Source organism: Oncorhynchus mykiss, chromosome 10 (genome assembly GCF_013265735.2).
Source record: "Oncorhynchus mykiss isolate Arlee chromosome 10, USDA_OmykA_1.1, whole genome shotgun sequence".
NCBI lineage: Eukaryota > Metazoa > Chordata > Actinopteri > Salmoniformes > Salmonidae > Oncorhynchus > Oncorhynchus mykiss.
In genome coordinates this window covers 38,928,441-38,949,488 of record NC_048574.1, presented here as the reverse complement: position 1 = coordinate 38,949,488, position 21,048 = coordinate 38,928,441, and the positions used below count along the sequence as shown (strand labels likewise).

Below are 21,048 nucleotides of genomic sequence, written 5' to 3'. Positions count from 1 at the left end.
ACTATTGGAGGCATTAGGTTTATTATGGAGAATTGCAAGACTGGGTGTGGCAGTGTGTTACTGCTGTAGATATGTATAGAGGACTCAAATAGGATATAATCTGTTTTAGCAGTTGCCATTGAGGGCTTCCCCCATTTTAAAGTAGTCAACTGGGTGGGGATTCCTGTCGGTTGGGAGCAACAACCAATGATCAGAGAGCAGTGTTGTCTTCTTCAAATGGGGATCTATGGTTTGTAAATGGCTTTATCGCCATCTAGTGTCCACAATGTATAAATGACAAGATTTGGTTCAGGACTCAAAACAGGGATATGGTTCCAGTCGTTTTTCCATCATTCATTTTTCCCATAGGGGATTTTAGAAACACTTAAAATAAGGGCTGTGTTTCATGTAGGCTGACATTTTGATAAACATGTAAATCTCTCTTGGACAAGGTGACTTACTAATATTTGGCTCTATTTACTCTCAGATTTGAAAATGCTAATTAGCATCAACGTAGACATCATGCAAACTACAAATCCCTACAAGCTCCTCCACGTCATCTCTAGCTGACACCTTTGCTAAACAGGTATTGTGTCAATTTAAAACTTGCACAGACAGTTCACAGACTTGTCCATTTAAAGAAATGTAGCCTATTTATTCATTATTACATTTAGCTAACATTATATAGTTAATCCAGAGATTCTTACCTTTGCCTCGATTCGTCAGTCTCGTCCAGATAATTTTATTTGCAGTTTTTTGTGATTGCCACATTAGCAGCTAATTAGAATTTATTTAACTTTGGGGGTAAATGCAGGCAAATCTATTGATAAATCACCTTGTCCTAGAGGGATTAACACAGTTATCAAAACATCACGCCAGGTTAAGCCTACATGAAACACAGACCTTATTTTAAGTGTCCTTATTTTAAGTGTTTCTAAAATCCCCTTTGTTTGACCTCTAGGTTTTATAGTTATTATGACTCATACTGTGGTACTCTATATAAGCCTTACACTTTCAAACACAAAAGAAGAAAGAAATATCTATGAAGATATCGTCAAATGTCCTGCCCATGCTATCGCAGATGCCATAATTGCATGGATACAAAGAAGAGACCTCTTTCCATCTCTATGACTTCTGTTGGGTCCCAGCCCATTCAGGTGTGGGAGGGAAATAAATTGTAGCCAAAAGGGCTTTAAAGGTCCAATGCAGTTGTTTTATAGCAATGTCAAGTAATTTCTGGGTAACAATTAAGTACCTTACTGTAATAGTTTTCCAATAAAATGGTCTAAAAGAAACAAAAGCAAGAATTATGCTAGGACTGTCTGGGAGTGGTCTGAGTAGGGAAACTAGCTTTAATTGCCAGTGAGGTTTGGAACTTCCTTTGTTATTGGTCTATTAACTTATTTACCTCCTGGTGATGTCACCAAGCAAGCTGAAACTCCACCTATGTGAAGCGTAAATTGTATTTTCAATCAGGAAATAACACGGATTAAATGTTTTCACACTTTTACAGCATTCGTTTCATCAGCTGTTGTACAATATGATACAAAAAAACAAGAAAAACAACATTTTGACTGCACTGGGCCTTTAAACGAGGTATAGACCTAATTTATATGTTTTGCTTCATTGGGTAGCCTGCATCTACACAGGCAGCCCAATTCAGATTTTTTTTCCCACTAATTTGTGTTTTGACCGATCACGTCAGATCTTTATCAGTGCTAATCAGATAGGTCAAAAGACCAATTAGTGAAAAAAATATCAGAATTGGACTGCCTGTTTAAAACTTCCTAAGGCTAGGGGGCACTATTTTCACGTCAGGATGAAAAGTGTTCCCAAAGTAAACTGCCTGCTACTCAGGCCCAGAAGCCAGGATGTGCATATAATTGGTAAAGTTTCTAAAACTGTTAAAATTATGTCTGTGATTATAACAGAACTTATTTGGCAGGCAAAACCCCGAGGACAAACCATCCAGGAATGTTTTTTGAGGTCACTCTCTTTTCAATGGGATTTCTATGGGAATCTAGATTCCTAAGGCACTTGCTTGCAGTTCCTATCGTTTCCACTGGATGTCAACAGTCTTTAGAAATTGGTTGATGTTTTTCCTTTGAGAAATGAAGAAGTAGGGCTGTTCAGAACGAGGGTAGAGTGAAGTGTACTGTTGTAGTTGGGGCGCGTGACCTGAAAGCTTGCTCCACTTTGTTTTTATCCGCTATTGAACACAGTTTATTCCTTTGATGGGGTGCTGTCCTCAGATAATAGCATTGTTTGCTTTCGCCATAAAGCCTTTTTGAAATCTGACACTGTGGCTGGATTAACAAGAAGTTCATCTTTAAACCGGTGTATAACACTTGTATGATTTAGGAATTATTATTATGAGTATTTCTGTTTTTGAATTTGGAGTGCTGCTAGTTCACTCGGTTAGGTGGAGTTTGCACATTTTAGACCATTCCATTGGTCCTTAAGTGAAATCTCCACCAACCCGGTGCACAAAACGAACTGGCCCATTGTATACTGAACAAAAATATAAACGCAACATGCAACAATTTCAATGTTTTTAATGACTTACCGTTCAAATAAGGAAATCAGTCAATTGAGAGATTCATTAGGCCCTAATTTATGGATTTTACATGACTGGTCAGGGGCGCAGCCATGGGTGGGCCTGGGAGGGCATAGGCCCACGTCACTGGGGGGCCAGGCCCAGCAAATCAGAATGAGTTTTTCCCCACACAAGGGCTTTATTACTGACCGAAATACTCCTCAGTTTCATCAGCTGTCCTGGTGGCTGGTCTCAGACGATCCCCCAGGTGAAGAAGCCGGATGTGGAGGTCCGTGGTTGGCGTGGTCTGCGGTTGTGAGGCCGGTTGTACGTACTGCCAAATTCTCTAAAACAACATTGGAGACGGTTTATTATAAAGAAACAAACATAAAATTCTCTGGCGACAGCTCTGGGGGATATTCCTGCAGTCGGTCTTTAGAATGACTGCATGCTCCTGTGGCATTTTGTTGTGTGACAAAACTGCACATTTTAGAGTGTCCTTTGATTGTCAATGATCATATTGTAATGATCATGCTGTTTAATCAGCTTCTTGATATGCCACACCTGCCAGGTGGATGGATTATTTTGGCAAAGGAGAAATGCTTACTAACAGGGATGTAAACAAATTTGTGCAAAAAATGTCAGAGAAATACGCCTTTTCTGCGTTTGGAAATTTCTGGGATCTTTTATTCCAGCTCATGAAACATGGGAGTTTATATTTTTGTTCAGTGTACATTGAACTTGTGGTCCAGTGGAGGCTGCTGATGGGAGGACGGCTCATAATAATGTCTGGAACGGAGCTAATGGAATGGTATGAAACACATGGAAACCATGTGTTGGATGTATTTGATACCATTCCGCTCCAGCCATTACCACGAGCCCGTTCTCCCCAATTAAGGTGCCACCAACCTCCTGTGATCTGGTTGGCAAGCATGTAAACGGTTTGTGTCTGGAGTGCATGGTTAATGAAATGGTGAAGCATGTGCTGTTGTATTGTAAGTACGTAGAAGAAAGACAAAGATTGATAAGGATAATTGAGGTTGGACGGGGGGGTTGGAAGGGATTTGGGTGATGGGGGAGGGTTTGTTAGAAGTTAGTAGGGCTCTTTATTATTTTCTTAGTAGTACAGGAATAGGTATTATTTAATTTGAATGTATGTTTTCTTTTATTCTAAAGGCTGTGACCTGTGATTGACCACACACTCCAGTACAGTAGGTGGCGGCATGCACCTCTAACGTTTGTTTTCAGGCCGCCATAGTAGAAGAAGTTGTAGCTTGAAACTAGCCAATAAGGCACGCACGCTAGACTGCAGTTTGGTGGCGCTTGTATGCAACATTTTAGCTACAGTAACATTTAATATTTTCAGGTAAATTCACTATATATTGTTGAAGTCTATAATTATTTGTTTAATCATCATTATTAGTATCTTGTAATAAAGTTACTATATTGTAATTAGCCAGCTAGTGAATTAGTTTGATGGCTAGATTGCGTAAGGAAAGGTTAGGTTCGTAACGTTAGCAGATAGCTACCTTAAAATAGGCTAACTTTAGCCAGTACCGGTCTCTTTGCAGAGTCATAAACATACGCCTCTCTTTCGAGTAGCAAGCTATGTCTACCGTATTGCTAGTATTGATATGCATTATGTGTAGCAAATAATGGGCTAACATGTAGCTAGATAGATTTCCAGATAGCCAGCTTGCTAACTAGCATTCTAAATTACAGAAATGGAGACGCCGCCAGGTGAGGCGCGCCAAAAGGCAGCAACATTGATATGGGTGGAACTAGCTAGTAGCGAACTTTAGTTAGCAAATGTACTTAGGTAAGTAGATGCATTCACTGGTGGGACCTCATTGTCTAGAATAGAGGAGCCACAATAAACTACTTATGGCTGTAATTTTATCCAGCGACCACCACATTTGATTGACATGACATCTGAGACCTGAAATCAAACCATTGTGTTTTTGTTTTCTTTATGTAGGTGCAGAGTATGGAACCCTCAGGGCAGCCAGAAACCTCTGGCTCTTTTCAGATGGCCACTGAGAATGTGCACCTAGACCTTCTATCCACACAGACTGATATGGACATGTTTTCTGGGCACGCCGATATGGGCCTGCCGCCTGCTCAGACTGATGTAGACCTACAGACTGATATGGAGGTGACCTGCTCACAGGGAACAGAGGGACAAAGTGGGCAGCAGAACCTTGATGAGCTGACAACCTTTCTCACCCAATCTGAAAGAGAGAGGCAGAAAACTCAGGACAGCCTGAGCATCCTGGGGGACCCAGACTCATTGGAACTGTCCAAAGCCCAGGTGGAGGAGTTTTACAGCCGCACAGTCGTTCCCGGGCCCTCAGACCTTCCCGGGCCCTCAGACCTTCCCGAACCTTCAGGCCCAGCTACAGGCCTCAGTCAGGATGAGTGGAGCGGGCAGGGCCACACAGAAGCCTGGCCAGAAATGGGCGCTGAGCCAGGGACAGACAGGCTGGAGGTCACAGAGGGAACTGAGACTTTAACTGGGACACTGTTGCCAGAGACTGGAGAGGAGCGAATGGACATAGTACTAGAAGATCCCTCTGCACCTTCTCAAGATGATGTTGATCCAAATATGCCTTCTATAGTCAGCGTAGAGGGTTCACACTCTGAGGATGGTCCAGGCAAAGAGGAAGCCTTATCATTCTTTGGATTGGTGCCAAAGGTAGAAGACACAGGCACAGCAGACAAAAAGAATGAGAGAGAACAACCAGTGAGGGGCAGTATGTCCCCACTATCATCCTGGGCCCAGCCATTGACACCAGGTGAAGGTATGTGTACTAGTAAGGAACTTTTGTTTGTAGGATCTTTCTCCTTCCTAGTACTTTATTAACTATTTTCTCAATGTGACACACAGAAGTCTCAGTGCCACAGAAATAGTTGGAGAATTATAAAGTAAAATGTAAAACTTCATTTAGGTTACATTACATGTTTTTGAGAAATAATTTGCAATCCCTTCTTCAAATAGCCATCACAGTTCACATACAGCTTGCATATCTACAGTGGGGCAAAAAAGTATTTAGTTAGCCAGCAATTGTGCAAGTTCTCCCACTTAAAAAGATGAGGCCTGTAATTTTCATCATAGGTATCCTTTAACTATGACAGACAAAATGAGAGAGAAAAAATCCAGAAAATCACATTGTAGGATTTTTTATGAATTTATTTGCAAATTATGGTGGAAAATAAGTATTTGGTGACGTACAAACAAGCAAGATTTCTGGCTCTCACAGACCTGTAACTTCTTCATTAAGAGGCTCCTCTGTCCTCCACTCGTTACCTGCATTAATGGCACCTGTTTGAACTTGTTATTGGTATAAAAGACACCTGTCCACAACCTCAAACAGTCACACTCCAAACTCCACTATGGCCAAGACCAAAGAGCTGTCAAAGGACACCAGAAACAAAATTGTAGACCTGCACCAGGCTGGGAAGACTGAATCTGCAATAGGTAAGCAGCTTGGTTTGAAGAAATCAACTGTGGGAGCAATTATTAGGAAATGGAAGACATACAAGACCACTGATAATCTCCCTCGATCTTGGGCTCCACGCAAGATCTCACCCCATGGGGTCAAAATGATAACAAGAACGGTGAGCAAAAATCCCAGAACCACACGGGGGGACCTAGTAAATGACCTGCAGAGAGCTGCGACCAAAGTAACAAAGCCTACCATCAGTAACACACTACGCTGCCAGTGACTCAAATCCTGCAGTGCCAGACGTGTCCCCCTGCTTAAGCCAGTACATGTCCAGGCCCGTCTGAAGTTTGCTAGAGAGCATTTGGATGATCCAGAAGAAGATTGGGAGAATATCATATGTTCAGATGAAACCAAAATATAACTTTTTGGTAAAAACTCAACTCGTCGTGTTTGGAGGACAAAGAATGCTGAGTTGCATCCAAAGAACACCATACCTACTGTGAAGCATGGGGGTGGAAACATCATGCTTTGGGGCTGTTTATCTGCAAAGGGACCAGGACGACTGATCCGTGTAAAGGAAAGGATGAATGGGGCCATGTATCGTGAGATTTTGAGTGAAAACCTCCTTCCATCAGCAAGGGCATTGAAGATGAAACGTGGCTGGGTCTTTCAGCATGACAATGATCCCAAACACACCGTCCGGGCAACGAAGGAGTGGCTTCATAAGAAGCATTTCAAGGTCCTGGAGTGGCCTAGCCAGTCTCCAGATCTCACCCCCATAGAAAATCTTTGGAGGGAGTTGAAAGTCTGTGTTGCCCAGCAACAGCCCCAAAATATCACTGCTCTAGAGGAGATCTGCATGGAGGAATGGGCCAAAATACCAGCAACAGTGTGTGAAAACCTTGTGAAGACTTACAGAAAAACGTTTGACCTCTGTCATTGCCAACAAAGGGTATATAACAAAGTATTGAGAAACTTTTGTTATTGACCAAATACTTATTTTCCACCATAATTTGCAAATAAATTCATTAAATCCTACAATGTGATTTTCTGCATTTTTTTTTTCTAATTTTGTCTGTCATAGTTGAAGTGTACCTATGATGAAAATTACAGGCCTCATCTTTTTAAGTGGGAGAACTTGGACAATTGGTGGCTGACTAAATACTTTTTTGCCCCACTGTATGAACAGCCTTTAGTTACTGATGATTGTGTTTGTTTCAGCTGAGGAACAAACTGAAACTGAGGTCGCCATTGAGGATCCAAAAGTTTCTCAAAGTGGTCAAAATACTACGGTACAAAAACTACTTCCCATTCATTGCAGACATTTTCTTTAAAAGTAAGTGAATTAACCTCATTTACTCTGATTTTATTGTAGGGGAGGAAGAGAGGCCGTCCTCGTCGTGGAGAAGTGAGGAAAAACATTACGTCTGATGGAGGTTTAACATCACTACTTCACAAGCTGCTTATGTTTAGTCTCAATAACTAATTATGTATGACTATTTGTCTATTTATGATTATCATGTTGCCCTAAATGCATTGTATCCTTCTGCAGATCAGCTAACAGACAGCGACTCTGACGATACAGCTGACGATCCGAGGGACACAGACTTTGACCCTGCACGGTCAGGCCTCCGACGCTCCACCAGGGCCTCCCAAAGGAGCCACAACACCCTGTCCCCCCGGCTCATTGCTCCCAAGCCGCCTTGCCCTGCCTCTACCCCTGGGTACACCCAGAGGTCTGGAGGACCCCCTCCACCCCGGCTGCCACCCCCTCGCCAGACTACCAGAGTCCTCTGTGCCAACTGCAGTGGAATGTTGCAGAGTGGACAGACAGCCTACCAGCGCAGGGGTCAGCCTCAGCTCTTCTGCAGCTCCACCTGCCTTAACTCCTTTGGCAAGAAAGCCCCCAAGAAAAAGCCCTGTGCTTTCTGTAAAAGGTAAGCTTCTCAATAGATATTCAATTAATGTATTTTTAGCTTCTCTTTCCAGTAAGTACAGGTCATCCATAACCAGTTTCACAGTAAAGTAAGTGTAAACCTTGTACATTGTTTTGATCTCAACAAAATGTATCTTTTAGGGACATGGGGAATAGTAAGGACACCATGCTTGCACAGGTTGGCCAGTCACAATCCTTCCAAGAATTCTGCAACAACACTTGTCTTTCCCTATATGAGTCCCGGCTGGAGAAGGGTCCGAAACAGCCCCCCAAACCAAGTACCCCTGGCCAAAGATGCAGTGTGTGCAACCACATGCGTGAGGTACCAAAGCTTTGACCATAACATTTTGAATGATCTGCTCCCAGCCGATTGGCTTCATGTTGAACACATTAGTGGCAGGGAGTTTCTGTAGGAGGGAACTCCAGTAGACAATAGGATGATGATTTAACACAGGATGACTACACTTCCACAATGCCTTTCATTTGAAAATGCAGTAGGCTTTTTTTGTGTGTACATTATATTGAACCATACTTTATTGAAGCTATTCTAAAGATTGCAGCTTCTACTCTTGCAACAATTTATCGAAAAGCTGGCACCAGCCTTACCTATTCTGGTTTGTTTCCCCCCACCATCTGTTAGTCATTTGAAAATTAGTACAATAAAATGTATTCAAAATAAGTAAGCACTTTTTAATGCCAAGCGCTGCAAAACCACACAATGATGTGATTATGGTATACATTCTTTAAAGTTGACCACCTGTGTTGATGTTGATTTGTCAAACCATGGGCTTTTCCCAGAAGGGACAAATAATGCCTGAACACATTTCACAGTCTTCGTGTTGATCATTTCACAATTGAAAACTGACTTGTATGTTTCTAACTAGATGTACTGCATGCTGTGATTATAGAGGAGGGAAGTCTGTCATTTGTGCTGCTGTGGGTCTTCGTATGCTATGGGCATGCACCAGAATACATCACAGCCAGCTACAAGATTTTGGTGGACTGATGTAAACACCAAGGGAAGTGATGTTTTAAGTTAGATTTGATTGAAATGATCTCTGAGCCTGTCCTACATTTCTTCCCTCTCCTGCCTCAGATCAACCATGAGGTAACCATGGGCAATGTGATTCACCTCATGTGCAGTGATGCCTGTTTCAACCGTTTCCGGGCCACCAAGGGCCTGAAGACCAGCTGCTGTGACACCTGTGGTACCTACATCAACACCTTCACCTCCCGGCCTGAGTACCTACTGCATGAGGGCCAACAGAGGAGGTTCTGTAACTCCTCCTGTCTCAGACTCTATAAGATGGTGGGTGGAGGAATGTACTATAGGCATATTTCTACCTGAAAATGATACGGTGTTGATCTCAATGGCTGGTGTATTGTCTTTTGATTTCAGAAAAACACTAAGGTGCTCTCGTGCCAGTGGTGTAGGACTCTGTGTAAGATCTTTGACATGCTGTCTATGGTGGATCAGTATGGCATAACCAAACACTTCTGTTCTTTGTGCTGTATCGCTTCACATAAAGTGAAAACTTCTGGGGACACAGGTACATTCTACTCTCCTTGACTTGTTTACACAATCTGAATGGTGTGATGTCTGCCTGAATTAGTCTTCATTATTACTAATCTGCTTCTTTTCCAGTTCCCAGTGACGCTTGCAGTTTCTGCAAAAGGAGCCCCTCTGAACCGTACTACTGTAAAGCAAATGAGACCATTTACGTCTTCTGTAGCCCTAGCTGTTGGAGCACATTTCAGGTAGGATAGCCCCATACCCTAAATAGAGTTGAGACAAAATAAGTCTACAGATGCATCATCCAGTGTTTAGTCATGTCTTCTCTAAGTATGTTTTTTTTGCATTAAAACATGTCTGCCAGATGCTTATACAACATTTTGTTATTTTATGTGGATTTGTTTTAAACGTAAATTTTTTTATGCCTCAGTAGTTCAAATAAAAAAAATCATTCAAAGGAGATTTTTGCTGAAGGATTCTGAAAGTGATTAAAAAAGGAACGGCTAATATTTACAGTGTGATGTACAGGCTTGGCCGTAGGTGCCTGTAAACAGAAAAATGCTTGTTAAAATGCACACCAAGCGGCTGCAGTGGGGCGCTCCTCCTCACTTCTGGAGCCCATTAAAAAAAAAGCTCATCTTAAAGTGCTTTCATGTGGAGAGGGTCACCTTTTGAAGGCGTTCACCTTTATTCTACCTAAAAAACCTATGAATTAGGGCTTGTTTTGTTCTTGTGAAACCTCTGAGCGATTCTTGAGTCTGTCTTTGATACTAGTCCTGTGATGTTGTTTTGTTTGCCTTGGCTAAAATGCGTTGCTGCTCATTTTCTTGTTTATTCCCCAATTTAACAAATATGCTCACTGCTTCTTCACAGCGCAACAGTCCCAATGGAGCCCTCTACTTCAACTGTGTCTCCTGTCATAACATGTTCAATGGGAAACCAGAAATCTTAGATTGGCAGGTAATTCCTTGTTCATACGTGTTTATTAATTTACCAGTCTCAACATTGTGGCAAAAAATGTGTCTTACGGCTGGTTTAGTGAGAACTTATTTTATCAAGACTACTCAAATAAAAAGTACATGCACCGTTGTATTTCATTTGCTTTCAGGACTCAATATATCAGTTTTGCTGTAAGGAGTGCTGTGAGGACTACAAGCGCCTGAATGGTGTGGTTTCTGTGTGTGAGCACTGCAAGCAAGAGAAACCTCTGCATGAGAAGATGAAGTTCTCTGGGGTGGAGAAGGCGTTCTGCAGTGACGGTTAGGATAATGCATGCGTTTCTGTGTGCATTTTTTAGATTTAATAGATTGTTGATTTACATGGAATCACTTTCCTATGTGTCTAGGCAGAGGCTTATAAGTGTTTTGTCTCTTATTTTTTTTTTTTTTTACCAAGGTTGCATACTACTATACAAGCAAGACTTTGCTAAACAACTGGGCCTGTGCTGTATAACTTGTGCATACTGTTCTCAGACCTGCTCACGGGCGGTCACAGAGGAACAGGATGGCAACACGTGGGACTTCTGCAGCGAAGATTGTAAAAGCAAACACTTCCTGTGGTCCCTGAAAGTATGTCTAATCAATCACAATGCCATATAACTGGCCCTGATAAGTTTTAAATGCCTGCTTGTACACGGGCTGCATTCAGTTCACTCTGTCACTGTACATAGTACATTTTGTATGTGTTATTCTAGACTTGATATAGGAATGGTAGCTTCGGAATGCAAACTGGCAGAATATGTTCATGCATGGAAAAAAATGAATCAGAACAATATGCATGATATGCGATCAAATTGTGTGAGCAGTGTCCTCTTTTAACATGCTACAGTGTGTGCTGTATGTATGGGTGTTCTGAGCCGTGTCTGTTCTCCTAGGAAGCAAAGTGCCATGAATGCAAGCGTCAAGGGCAGCTCCTGGAGACTATCCACTGGAGGGGAGAGATCAAACACTACTGTGACGAGCCGTGCCTCCTGCTCTTCTACAGCCAACAGAACCAGCCCAACCTAGACACCAAGCAGGGGCCTGAGAGCCTGCTCAACAGTGCTACATGTACACAAACGCATGCACACACACACACACACACACACACGCGCGCACTATTTTTTATGAACCCAATCCATACATGGGAAGGATTTTTATAAGCACACTTTGTAATTGTCTGGTGTTACAGTGAATGCCTTTGTGAAATTGTAAACTTGTGTTCGTCTCTCTCAGTAATAGGCTATTAAAATTCTATATGTTTACTGGGCTTACAGGTAATTCCCCAGATTCTATGCCTCCCCCTGCTGCGACAAAGACAAGTGAAGTAAGTGTGCTTTTGACTCGATGCTCCAAAGGGTGGGGGGGGGGGGGGTGGGGGGAATACCACCGAAAGAGAACTAAATGCATTTAATCATGGCTTTCACCACCACACATTTATTGTGCTTGAAAAAAAACATGGCTTAATTTCAGTCAAATCTGAGCGACCATCCCAATTCTGATATATTTTTTAATGTTTCTGTTATTTTAGGCCACAGGAAGAGTACTGACTAGGGCTGTAGCCAAGCCTGCTCCTCCCGTCACTCCACCTATCTCCCAAAGGAACAAATCCTCCATGTGTAAACCCATGATGACTACTACCGGTGTCACATGTAAACCTGAGATGAAGTCCCAGAGTTCCCAGACAGGTAATGGTTAATGTAAACCCATGTCTCTCTCTATGGGACTCGCTGATTTAGTCTTCTACTGTATAGTGTAATATTATATAGTATAATATTATACTATTTATACAAAATATCCCTATTCATATATTGAGAGCATTTTTTGTTAAATCAAGCCTACAACGATTATCATTAGCAATGGCAAAAACACAACTTCATGGTTTTCCTGTGTCTGTTTCAGATGATTTCTTGCTGTCTCCACCTGTGATGTTGCCGGTCCCTGTGCCTGTGTTTGTTCCTGTGCCTTTGAATATGTATTGTCAATACACTCCCATAACAATGGCCCTGCCTCTGCCGGTGAGTTGGTTTTGTCTAGGTCTTGTTGAGTATTGTGCAAAATTGACTCTAGGGTTATCGTCGTTCATTTAGAGTCTAGACAAGAGTAACTCTTAGTCTCCACCCAAATTTGTTCGATATGGATGCCTGCAGACTAGTGCTGAGCGATTTTGAGGTCGGTTCAGTTCCTGTTTGATTATTAACATATAATCATGGGTTTCAATTATTATCATTTTAAAAACATTAAATGCACTATGCATTGTGTGTTGAGTGCTGTAACACAATAACAAAAACAATTAAGTCCCATGATGGTAGTGACTTCCCATAACTGAGTATCACTTATTAACAATTTATTCACATTACTTTAATAAAATATTTCAGTTGTGTATATTACAATTGTTTTATTTGATGACCTTATTATTATTTGTTTTATCTCATCTCTGTAGAGCTGCTGCCTATGCTGTCTGACAATCACTATTTAAGTAGTTCAAAGTAAATTACTTTTATGACTGCTGAATACCAACTATCAATCACTAAGATAATGTATGTGCACGTTGAGATACCTCATGAAGCAACTGCTCTCGGGCGCCCATTCTTCTCTCTTTTATGTAGCAGGCGCAAAAGAGAAACAGACCGGCCAAGTAGGCGCGTAATGGATTATGGTCAACGTTTTCTGCGCTAAACTATGTAGAATATTGGCCTGTTGGAAACTACAACTCCCTACGGTATTGCACAGTTTGGGCTTGGATCTGATTTATCTCTAGAGGAACTGTGATCAGAGCTCACACGCACAAAAAATAACTAAATGGAATTGTAATCATTTAATTGAGTCGGCCAATTAGTTGTTTAAAAACCAAAAAATAAATGCAATTTCTGTTAATCGCTCAGCAATACTGCAATAGTGTATAGTTCTCTAGAGTGACTGCCCTATTGGTCTGCTTATTGTTTTGCTCCTTATTCTCTTAGCTCCCAGTCCCCATGTTCCTACCTGTCACACTGGATCATATCGATAAGCTTGTGGAATATATAAAAGAGCTGAAACTCCAGATCCCGTCTGATCCACTGGAGGCTGACATTCTGGCCATGGCAGACATGATAGCAGAGGAGAGTAAAGGCAAGGGCTCCTCTGATCTGTCTGGTAATGCTCCTGCACTTACTCTTCTTAGTCAACTCTCTATTGCTGTTCTATATACAATTGTAACTTTAGGATTGTTTATCTTTAGATCTGGACAGTGATCAGAAAGCAGGCCCGTTGCCGAGGGACTACAGCTTATTTGAGTCTTCATCCCAAGATGACATCCTCTCCATGGCTGTCAATATGGATGATGTACTGACTGAGCCAGGTCAAGACCCAGTAGATGAGCTCACCAAAGGCAGGTTAAACCTTCATGATATGAAAGGTGTAATTTGCTTTGCAGTCTGCGATGTGTAAACTTTCACTGTAATTTCACTCACACACACACACTCAACAACGGGGATGTCTGAGATATATATTTTGTCATTTAATTTGTGCTCTGTAGCTTCCCTGGACCTGAACCCCAATGTTGATTTTCTCTTTGACTGTGGGATGCCGCCACATGCTACTTCACCAGAGCAGAGCTCCAACGTCGCTGTTCAGAAGGTATAATTAAACACAGCCTAAAACAGCAGTGCATTCTGTTTGCTTTGACTGTCCCATAGGCAGGACTTTGATCATCCTCTCCCTAATTGACAAACCTTTAGTTTTGGCAGTCTTTTATGGACCTAACTTTGACTAGTGTCAGAAAAGAGTTGACTCTCGACTTACGTGAGAGAGACACAGGAATCACATGGTATGCTGGAAATCTGAAAATAGCTGGCACAAACATGACAAATGACTTGGTGTCAGACTTACCGGAGACCAGAGGTCATGTTCTACATTCATAGACAGGTGCAACAGGGTCCCAAAGGTGAAATGGTTGTTGAAAAGCAAATCTATCCCTAGCGGCAGGCAGGAATGATCCCAAACACGCGGCTCATGTAACAGTCACCAAACCTGCAAGATGGACTGCTTGCCAATGGACAGTGTCTTCAGAAATTTAAGAGTATTTGACATATTTACTGAAAAATGTTGACTTACTGTTTCTTGGGTTTTGGTGGTCTAAGAGACCACCAAATGATCGTTGCAAATGTTGAAGAATTGATTAGGTACCGTTTATTAGGGACACCACCCCGTTCACGAAAATGGTTTGCTCCTACAGATAGTGAGTCACGCGGCTGTGGCTTAATAAATAAAGCAGGCATTGAGGCATTCAGTTAGTGTTCGATTGAAAACGAATGACCAAAGTGGCTTTTGCGTGTTATGATTGTCGGTGCCATGCGCGCAGGTTCCAGTGTCAGAAAAGGCCGGCCTCCTGAGCTTTTCACGCACGACAGTGTCTAGGGTTTACTGAGAATGGCACGTCAAACAAAAAACATCCAGTCAGTAGCAGTCCTGTGGGGAAAACAACTTGTTGATGAGACAGGTCGAAGGAGAATGGCTAGAATCGTGCAAGCCACAAACAGGCAAATAACGGCGCAGTACAACAGTGTTGTGCAGAACGGCATCTCAGAACTCACAACTCGTCAATCCTTGTCATGGATGGGCTATTGCAACAGATGACCACACAGGGTTCCACTCCTATCAGCTAAAAACAAGAAGCGGCGGCTCCAGTAGGCACATGATCAGCCTGATCAGACCAATCCCGTTTTCTGGTGTCATGCTGATGGCAGTCAGATTTGGCAAAAGCAGCATGGTACCAGGCAAGATGGGGCTCATGGACTCAACGGTATAGGCTGGTTGTGTAATGGTATGAGGAATGTTTTCCTGGCACACGTTAGGTCTCTTGATACCAATTGATCAACGTTTCCATACCCCAAAGAATTCAGACTGTTATGGAGGCAAAGGGGTGTACGACCCGATACTAAATGAGTGTACCTAATAAACTGGACTCTGAATGTTTGTAATGATGCACTCTGAGGAAAATATAAAGAACTACAGTAATTATCCCTTAACAGGTCATAACTGTGCTATGTCTAATATAGGCTTTGTGCCACAGGGTCCCAAGCGTCAGGCCATGCCAGAGATGACCTTACATGATCCCCTGGACAGTCAGCCTCTTGGTGCTGGCTTGAACAGCTCCCTTGGGGTCAAAGCCTGGAGGGCATGGTCCCAAAGCAAACACTCAGACGCTGATGACAGAAAACGTAAGATGTTTCAGCTGTGGTCTGAAAGCTGAGTTAATAGATATCGCTTAACTGGTAGATAGCTCTTTGATGGCTCTCCTATGAGTTTGATTGATCTCCTATGAATGAAATGGGCGGTAACGTTTCAATGTAATCCTGACGATAGCACCTTTTTTAAATGTTTCTCCTATACAGAGAAACCATTAGACCTTCTGTTGAGTAGTCCTGAGGAACTGAACCATGGCCTGTCACAGTTTGTCCAAGATATTGTTCATCCCAGAGGACCGTGCTACAAGCCTGACAGCATATTTTACCTATGTCTTGGTATTCAACAGGTCAGTCCCAATGTTTCAGTCAGGTAGTTCATCTATGCAACTTGTCTAAATACCCTTATTCAAATCTTAAGTAATTAAATTTTTTAGAAAAGGTGATTGTTTATTTAGCGATGTCAATTTTGTTTATACATTGTGTTCAACCAACACATTTGTTCGCAATTGTCTTGTCTATTTTCCAGTATCTCCTCGAAAACAACCGGATGGTGAATATATTCACAGACCAGTTATATGTCACCTTTGCCCAGGAGCTGAATAAGATTGTCAACAAATGGCTGCCATCTAACGGTGGGTTCATAATAACATTTCTATTTATTTTTCACACATTGTGTATGTGTTGTATTTGGGGTGTATGTAATGTATTTGTGTGTGTGGGATGCAGGTGGTCTCGTGTCTCGTGTCCTGGAGGAGCACCTGTGGGAGTGTAAACAGCTGGGTGTGTACTCACCCTTCGTCCTGCTCAACACCCTCATGTTCTTCAACACCAAGTCCTTTGGCCTGACCACCGTGGAGCAGCACCTCCAGCTCTCCTTCGCTACAGTCACGCGCCAGGCCAAGAGGAGGTCTACACCACATGGCATGGTCAAGTCATCTAGTGTCTGCTACCACCCCAAATCACATCTCAAGAGAACCAGCAAAGGTGAGAGTTTATAATTAGTGTGGTTTCTGTGTATTATTTTGGTCTAAGAAGCCTAGTGAATGAGAAGTGTCAGTATGCTTCGTAGCCCATTGAAAGATAGGCTAGTTGTCATTCCAAGTAACCGCTGAGACATCGAGTTCCTTTGGACCGTGACCGCAATCTGGGGGGAAGCAGGTCACCTATCTTGAGTTGTGCCACCTTTCAGCTGAATTCCAAGGGGCTGACCAGGGCTAGGGTATGGAGGCATTTTACACAAACTGCAACTAGCTCAAATGTAATCTTTGAGTACACAAGTATAGTTTAGAGTTATGAGGTCCAGTTGAGTGGTAAGAATGTTGGCTATTTTCCAAAACATCCTCAATGTGCTGTACATATAATTTGGATGTATTCCTGACCAATGTGTGGTAGACTCATTTGCTTTTATCTGCTGAAGAATGATATGGGATGACATTTTGTCTTAAAGTAACTCTTAGAGCCTAGGTTGTTCTTATCCTTATTACTAAAGTGTGTTTTTAAAGTGCAATTAGATGATGGGTAATTTCCATAGGGAGAGACCACCACTCCTTAACATAGTGCTGCTGGCCCCAAAGAGCTTCCACTGAAGCTAAATCAGTAAAAACAGTTGAGCTGTTAAAACCCTCTATTGCATTGGCTTCCACCAATCAAATAACATGCTGCTAATGAGTTGGACTGCCTGGCAGATAACACTGCAATGTCTGTGAAATTGGCCTGGTGCCAGTTGTTTATTTAAAACACAGGCTTGCTTAGACCCACACCTCTATTCTCCTCAGTGTTTTTATGTTTACTGGCATGTTCTGACTGAAACATAATCACGTGTTTTAACAGGTTTATTTTGAACTCGGCCCGACCATCATTATCTGCATATCTGTGTCACTAGCTAGATTCCTCAGTGGCTTTGTAGGTCAGTTTGAAATTGATCCATTTGGCACTACTTTTGCGGTTTTATGCTGATGGACAAAATACTAATTAAAAAAAAGCTTTTAGTGACATTCTGTCACCTGTTGACAGTTGTGTTCTACGGGTGCTTGTCTTAAATATTACAAATATGTGAGGCAGCTGTTGATGTAGGAGAAGGATGTTGGTCTCTCCCCCCCCGGTTGGTTCAGTCATACTGCTATTTTCAGTGTGTCTGACAGCTATTTATACCACAGAATGGAGTTCTTTTGAAGAGCTGCTCTCAGCATAGGAGGTGTACGATGGTAGAACACTGTGGTATGCGCCTTAGAACACGGTTTGCCAAGGGAAAACCAGGAAGCTTAAAGTAGCTGTGTAACATGATACTAGAGAATCTGACTGAAAGTCTCTAACGTCTCTAGCTGCACAATAAATAAAGCCCATAATGAAGTCAAGTCCATACATCAACGTTGAATAAATCATGTGTGTTTCTGACCTTAGGCAAATTCAAGACATCAAAGTACCCTGGTCTTTGTAGGAAAGACCTTGTCCAGTGCAAAATAATATTCATTTTATTAACCTTTTTATAAGTATGATAGTGACATGGTTTTATAAAAAACATAGTTATTTTCATCAGAAACCTCAACACTGATCCCCTGTAACTGTCCGGACATCCTCTTCATCAGTTTAACATAGCCCTAACTGTAACTGAAGCCAATTGTTAAACTAAAGGCCCAGGGGTCAGACAGTGAAGTGAGCCTGTACTCTGTTCTGTTCACACACACACACACAGAGGTCGGCTTGGGGAAGAGGAAACGAGATGAGCCTTCTGAGCTGGAGCAACAAGAGAACCGGATGAACCCTCTCAGATGCCCCGTCAAATTCTTTGAGTTCTACCTCTCCAAATGGTAAGCAATGTGGACTGTCCAGGTATGCAACGCAGGGTTTAAAATGCCTGTTAAAGGCCTTGGACTGTCCCTGGCTGTCAAAGATTTGGAATTTGTTTGATTCATTGACTCTGATGTTCCCTCTAAGCTGCGGGTGGCCACGCACCACCTCCAGGACTGACGTGCAGAAGAAATGAGACTGTTATTGAATCAACATTAAACGCAACAAACCCCAAAAACTCTAATTTTGCAAGATTGAGTCTGATTTTGTTGTAGGCAGAGCCAGAGCGCAAAGGAGTAAAATTATATTGCGGGTTAGCCCACAAGTGTTTTTTCAATCACCCGGGAGTGAATGCACTTTTCAGATCAGAGCACAGAGCTGTGTATGTGTGCATTTGTTGATATTATTTGCAAGTTAGTGAGTTATTAGCCCAGTTCTAGATAAGTGTAGGTCAGCACAAAACATGTAGGCTTAGGCTATACTTCAAGCTGTCTATGAAAAGTCAGTCAGGTAAAAAGCTTATGTCATAATTAGTGACAGTGTTTTATTTTGAGACCGGCTTGAATATGCAAATAAGCCAATTGTCTAAATCTCTGTATGGTAATAATAATGAATTGTATTTTGTAAAGTGGTTTCTTGCATCAAACAGTTTAGTCATCTATTTGGCCCATGGTGTTACCAAGTAAAAAATCATTAATGTCAAGCCCTTCATAATATATTACTTTGTCTCATGCAATCAGAGCACTGCATTGAACACCACATATACTGTATTGTAAAAATCAAAAGCCTGGGCATGGCAGGCGAAAATGTGGGATTTCCCAAATATGGGATTTGTTAGTAGGTCAAATTGGCTACTGTAAGCCTCTTTTATTTGACCTTTATTTAACTAGGCAAGTCAGTTAAGAACAAATTCTTATTTTCAATGACGGCCTAGGGGCAGAACGACAGATTTTTACCTTGTCAAGCTCGGGGATTCGATCTTGCAACCTTCCGGTTACTAGTCCAACGCTCTAACCACTAGGCTACCTGCCGTCTCAGTGTTCACTGTAAATGTGCTGGAAGTTGCATAAAATTCTCACAGCATTCAAGTTTCTGCTCACAAGACCTAAAATTTGCTCGGTGCCCCAAAAAGTTGTTTGGAATGAATAAATAAAACAGAAGTTTTTATTTTTTAGATTCACATATGGTGTCTGTCTTTGTGTTCTTACAGCTCTGATGGTGTGCGGAGCAGCTGCAATGCATTCTACCTGCAGCCGGAGGGCACATGTATGGCCGAGAGTTCTCGCTGGTACTCTGATGTCCCCATGGACAAGGGCAGGCTGGGAATTATGCTCAACAGGATCCTGGCTGTCAAGGATGTCTATGATGAGCACCCAGCACAGGAAGACATGGACTGACAGCCGCACTGATAGATTGCACAACAAGTTTATATAGTGTACATTGCTAACATGGAAGCCGCTAGCACAAGAGATGACAACCATAACTACAATGCATTTTTGTTCCATGTTTTTTTTCTAATTCACCCCTACACAAATAGTTCAGTGAGAATTTCCCCCATAGAATTCCCCCATTATACCATTATACACTGAGTGCACAAAACATTAGGAACAACTTCCAAATATTCAGTTGCACCCCTCCCCCACCGTTGTCCCCAGAACCGCCTCAAATTGTCTGGGCATGGACTCTACAAGGTGTCGAAAGCGTTCCACAGCTGGCCCATGTTGACTCCAATGCTTCCCACAGTTATGTCAAGTTGACTGCATGTCTTTGGCTGGTGAACCATTCTTGGTACACACGGGAAACTGTTGAGTGTGTGAAACCCAACAGCGTTGCAGTTCTTGACACACTCAAACCGGTTGGCCTGTGACCTACTAAAATAACCTGTTCAAAGGCACTTCAATCTTTTGTCTTGCCCATTCACCACCAGAATGGCACATTGTCTCAAGGCTTACAAATCCTTCTTTAACCTGTCTCCTCCCCTTCATTTTCACTGATTGAAGTGAATTTAACAGGTGAAATCTGTCAGGGATCATAGCTTTCACCTGGTCAGTCTATTTTATGGAAAGTGTTCCTAATGTTTTGTACAATTAGTATATGTACAGAACCTTAATAGGACTGTAGTATACCACCATCAGTTCAGGTAATCTATTTTGAATGCTCAAGTACATTGGGCACTGTCAACAACAACTAGTTGAGACTTCATGTCTGTCGTTCGTATTGAAAAGTCATACATTTGTTTTTTATGAAGTGTACAGAACAGCTGTATTATAGAAGTAGTTCACAAATCCATTTAATTGACACTGCATTTCACCCCCAACGCCAGCCTCGATTTTGTTCCATTCAAAGGCTTAATGTTCAGATAGTGATGATATTTACGTGTTCGTTATTTAGCAGACGCTCTTATCTAGAGTGGCTTTACAGTAGTGAGTGCATACGTTCGTCTTACTTTTTTTATACTGGTCTCTGGTGGGAATCGAACCCACAACCCTGGTGTTGCAAGCTTCATATTCTACCAACTGAGCCACACAGGACCCTATATAAGCAATCATTTTCAACTTAAACACTATAAATCTGTGTTTACCATGTGGCCAGTGAGGGGAAAACCATTTATTGCTGCCATATGTTCACATGTACAGTATAGAGAAGCTCATAGTAAAGGCAGACTTTTTATTTCATAGCTAATGTATATACACTACATGTCCAAAA

At 42.1% G+C, this 21,048-nt stretch overlaps 1 protein-coding gene across 3 annotated transcripts; it reads left to right on the top strand.

Moving 5' to 3' along the window:
- Positions 1-3,756: 3,756 nt before the first annotated feature.
- On the top strand, positions 3,757-21,020 carry LOC110533851 (zinc finger MYM-type protein 3). Of its 3 annotated transcripts, none has more exons than XM_036990225.1 (25): positions 3,757-3,881; positions 4,494-5,316; positions 7,183-7,253; positions 7,337-7,397; positions 7,514-7,898; positions 8,039-8,219; positions 8,994-9,206; positions 9,297-9,447; positions 9,543-9,655; positions 10,284-10,370; positions 10,519-10,669; positions 10,806-10,978; positions 11,284-11,458; positions 11,665-11,714; positions 11,919-12,075; positions 12,290-12,405; positions 13,351-13,498; positions 13,608-13,757; positions 13,905-14,005; positions 15,441-15,588; positions 15,763-15,902; positions 16,082-16,187; positions 16,282-16,539; positions 18,248-18,362; positions 19,553-21,020. In XM_036990225.1, the coding sequence occupies exons 2-25, from the start codon at positions 4,503-4,505 to the stop codon at positions 19,737-19,739; spliced, it is 4,251 nt and encodes a 1,416-aa protein (XP_036846120.1). In that variant the 5' UTR covers positions 3,757-3,881; positions 4,494-4,502; the 3' UTR covers positions 19,740-21,020. The 3 variants fall into 3 exon arrangements, with proteins under 3 accessions (XP_036846120.1, XP_021474072.2, XP_021474073.2); XM_021618397.2 differs by having other exon boundaries at positions 13,351-13,522; XM_021618398.2 differs by lacking the exon at positions 3,757-3,881 and adding an exon at positions 4,187-4,334 and having other exon boundaries at positions 13,351-13,522.
- Positions 21,021-21,048: the final 28 nt, after the last annotated feature.

What these genes read in the sequence shown, in the direction of transcription:
- LOC110533851 (XM_021618397.2), top strand. Translation starts at nt 4,503, where the DNA reads ATGGAACCCTCAGGGCAGCCAGAAACCTCTGGCTCTTTTCAGATGGCC. An exon ending in GCCATTGACACCAGGTGAAG is followed by an intron (nt 5,317 to 7,182) that starts GTATGTGTACTA and finishes TGTTTGTTTCAG; the next exon opens with CTGAGGAACAAACTGAAACT. An exon ending in CCCTGTGCTTTCTGTAAAAG is followed by an intron (nt 7,899 to 8,038) that starts GTAAGCTTCTCA and finishes TGTATCTTTTAG; the next exon opens with GGACATGGGGAATAGTAAGG.